The sequence below is a fragment of the Empidonax traillii genome, unplaced genomic scaffold (assembly GCF_003031625.1).
Source record: "Empidonax traillii isolate 1590-97213 ecotype Southwest subspecies unplaced genomic scaffold, ASM303162v1 scaffold250:size724861, whole genome shotgun sequence".
Classification (NCBI taxonomy): domain Eukaryota; kingdom Metazoa; phylum Chordata; class Aves; order Passeriformes; family Tyrannidae; genus Empidonax; species Empidonax traillii.
In genome coordinates this window covers 211,730-213,441 of record NW_020955443.1, presented here as the reverse complement: position 1 = coordinate 213,441, position 1,712 = coordinate 211,730, and the positions used below count along the sequence as shown (strand labels likewise).

The window sequence follows — 1,712 nt, the reverse complement described above, 5'->3', positions numbered from 1 at the left end:
TTTTTTTTTTTTTTTTTTTTATTCTTCCCGCAGCTGCAGGCGGTAGCGGTGGTAGCGGACCTGGAAAAACATTCTCTCCAGTAAGGAGCGTGTCATCCCTGGCAGGGCATAATGTTCAACGACACCCACGTGCTTGAACCCCAAGGACTCATAGAGCTTGTGGGCTGCCATCTTCACGGCTGTGGTTCCCAGCACGACAGAGGAGTAGTTGTTGAGCATGGCAAACTCCAGCACTTTGCGGCCCAGGGCCTTGGCGATCCCTTTGCCGCGGTAGTTGGAGTCGACGGACATGCGGCGAAGCTCCACTGTGTTGTCCTCCTCGTTGCCCCGCGCCGCCACGATCCCCACCACGTTGCCGTCCAGGACAGCGACCCAGAAGCAGGAGCCTGTGGGAGATAAAGCAGCACATGTGGTCACCGGCCATCCCACATGGACAAGTGCCCGTTGCCAAACACACACTTGGGAGCAGGGCTTGGGGTCCAAAATCACCTGTCACATGTGGGGACCAACAACCTCCATAAATAAGAACCAAACTCTTTTCTCTTGACACACCGAAGGGAATGTTGCTTTCCCAAGGAAAATGCACAGCAAAGTCCCTACACACCAAAGCAAGATTCCCAGGGAGCAGGCGTTATGAAGGACATTTGGCTGCCTTCACAGACAGGGAACAGTCCCCAGCCAGTGGTTGTACATGATGGGCAACTTCTGACCCTCACACAGTCACACTCTCCTGTCCTACCAAGTAACTTCACTGCAGCGAGTCCCAGATCCCTTCTGGCACAACAAAATCCACCCTGGCCGCTTGCTGCATCACACCCTGTGATGAGGAGTTGGCACAGGCAGCCTGTTGTGTTCTTTGCTGCCAAAATCCTCCTTTACCAGAGGCTGCACTTTTCAGAGGCTCTCATCTCCAGGTAGACAGCTCGCCTGAGGCATGAGCAGGACATCATCGGGCTGGACTCAGCAGCTGAGAGTCGCTGATGTGCTCTGGGCAGACCTGTGGTCTCTGAAGAGAGCAAGGGCAGTGCTCACAGGCAGGAGCCCATGGGGAGGAATCACAGGGCAGTGCACAAAGCATCTTTGGAGATTTGAGAAGGCAGGATTCAACTGAATGACAGTGAATTCCTTAGTGCAGCGGGGAGAGGCCGGGAACCAGTTCAGAACAGGATGGGAGCCTCTGTGGCAGGGGATGAGGAGCTGGTGGGGCTCCCCAGGTCGGGAAAAGCTGTGCCTGCTGTGGGGTAGACACTGAGCCATGGCCTCAGCCTCACATTGGGACTCATGAGGATGTTGCTTTTTTGCTGTCCTGACTGCTCAGGACTCTCAGTGGCTCCTCCTGCCACCTGCTTCTCCATCCACAAGGACCTGGTATGAAAAGTTAAATAAGCGACTGCCTGGCTTATTTCTGACCTCTCTTCATGCACGTCAGATATGTGTGTTCTCCTCTTGCAGATTTCAGTGTAGAACTTGCCTAAGACAGCTTCAAACAGAAAATCCAAACTGGGTAGCAAGCTGCTGGTAGCGAGAAACTGGGACTATTAATGGTAGCATAGCACCAGCAGGGGAAAACAGCATAAACACCCCCCCCTGAAAGAGCATCTCCTGTGCACAGCCAAGACCAGGCTCACCCACTCCTTCCCTGCAGGTTGGAGGGCTTGTGGCCAGATCCCCCTTGCTTTGGAGCTACTGCTGCTCCTTCTCTGCTGGCCTGT

At 54.3% G+C, this 1,712-nt stretch overlaps 1 protein-coding gene across 1 annotated transcript in view; it reads right to left on the bottom strand.

The window, feature by feature from the left end:
* Positions 1-6: 6 nt before the first annotated feature.
* Positions 7-1,712, bottom strand: part of NAT8L (N-acetyltransferase 8 like) — a 28,083-nt gene continuing 26,377 nt past the window's right edge. Inside the window, exon 3 of the mRNA XM_027889060.1 lies at positions 7-386. Within this exon, the coding sequence (XP_027744861.1) occupies positions 19-386 (368 nt within the window). The 3' untranslated portion in view covers positions 7-18. The remainder of the gene's footprint in view (positions 387-1,712) is intronic.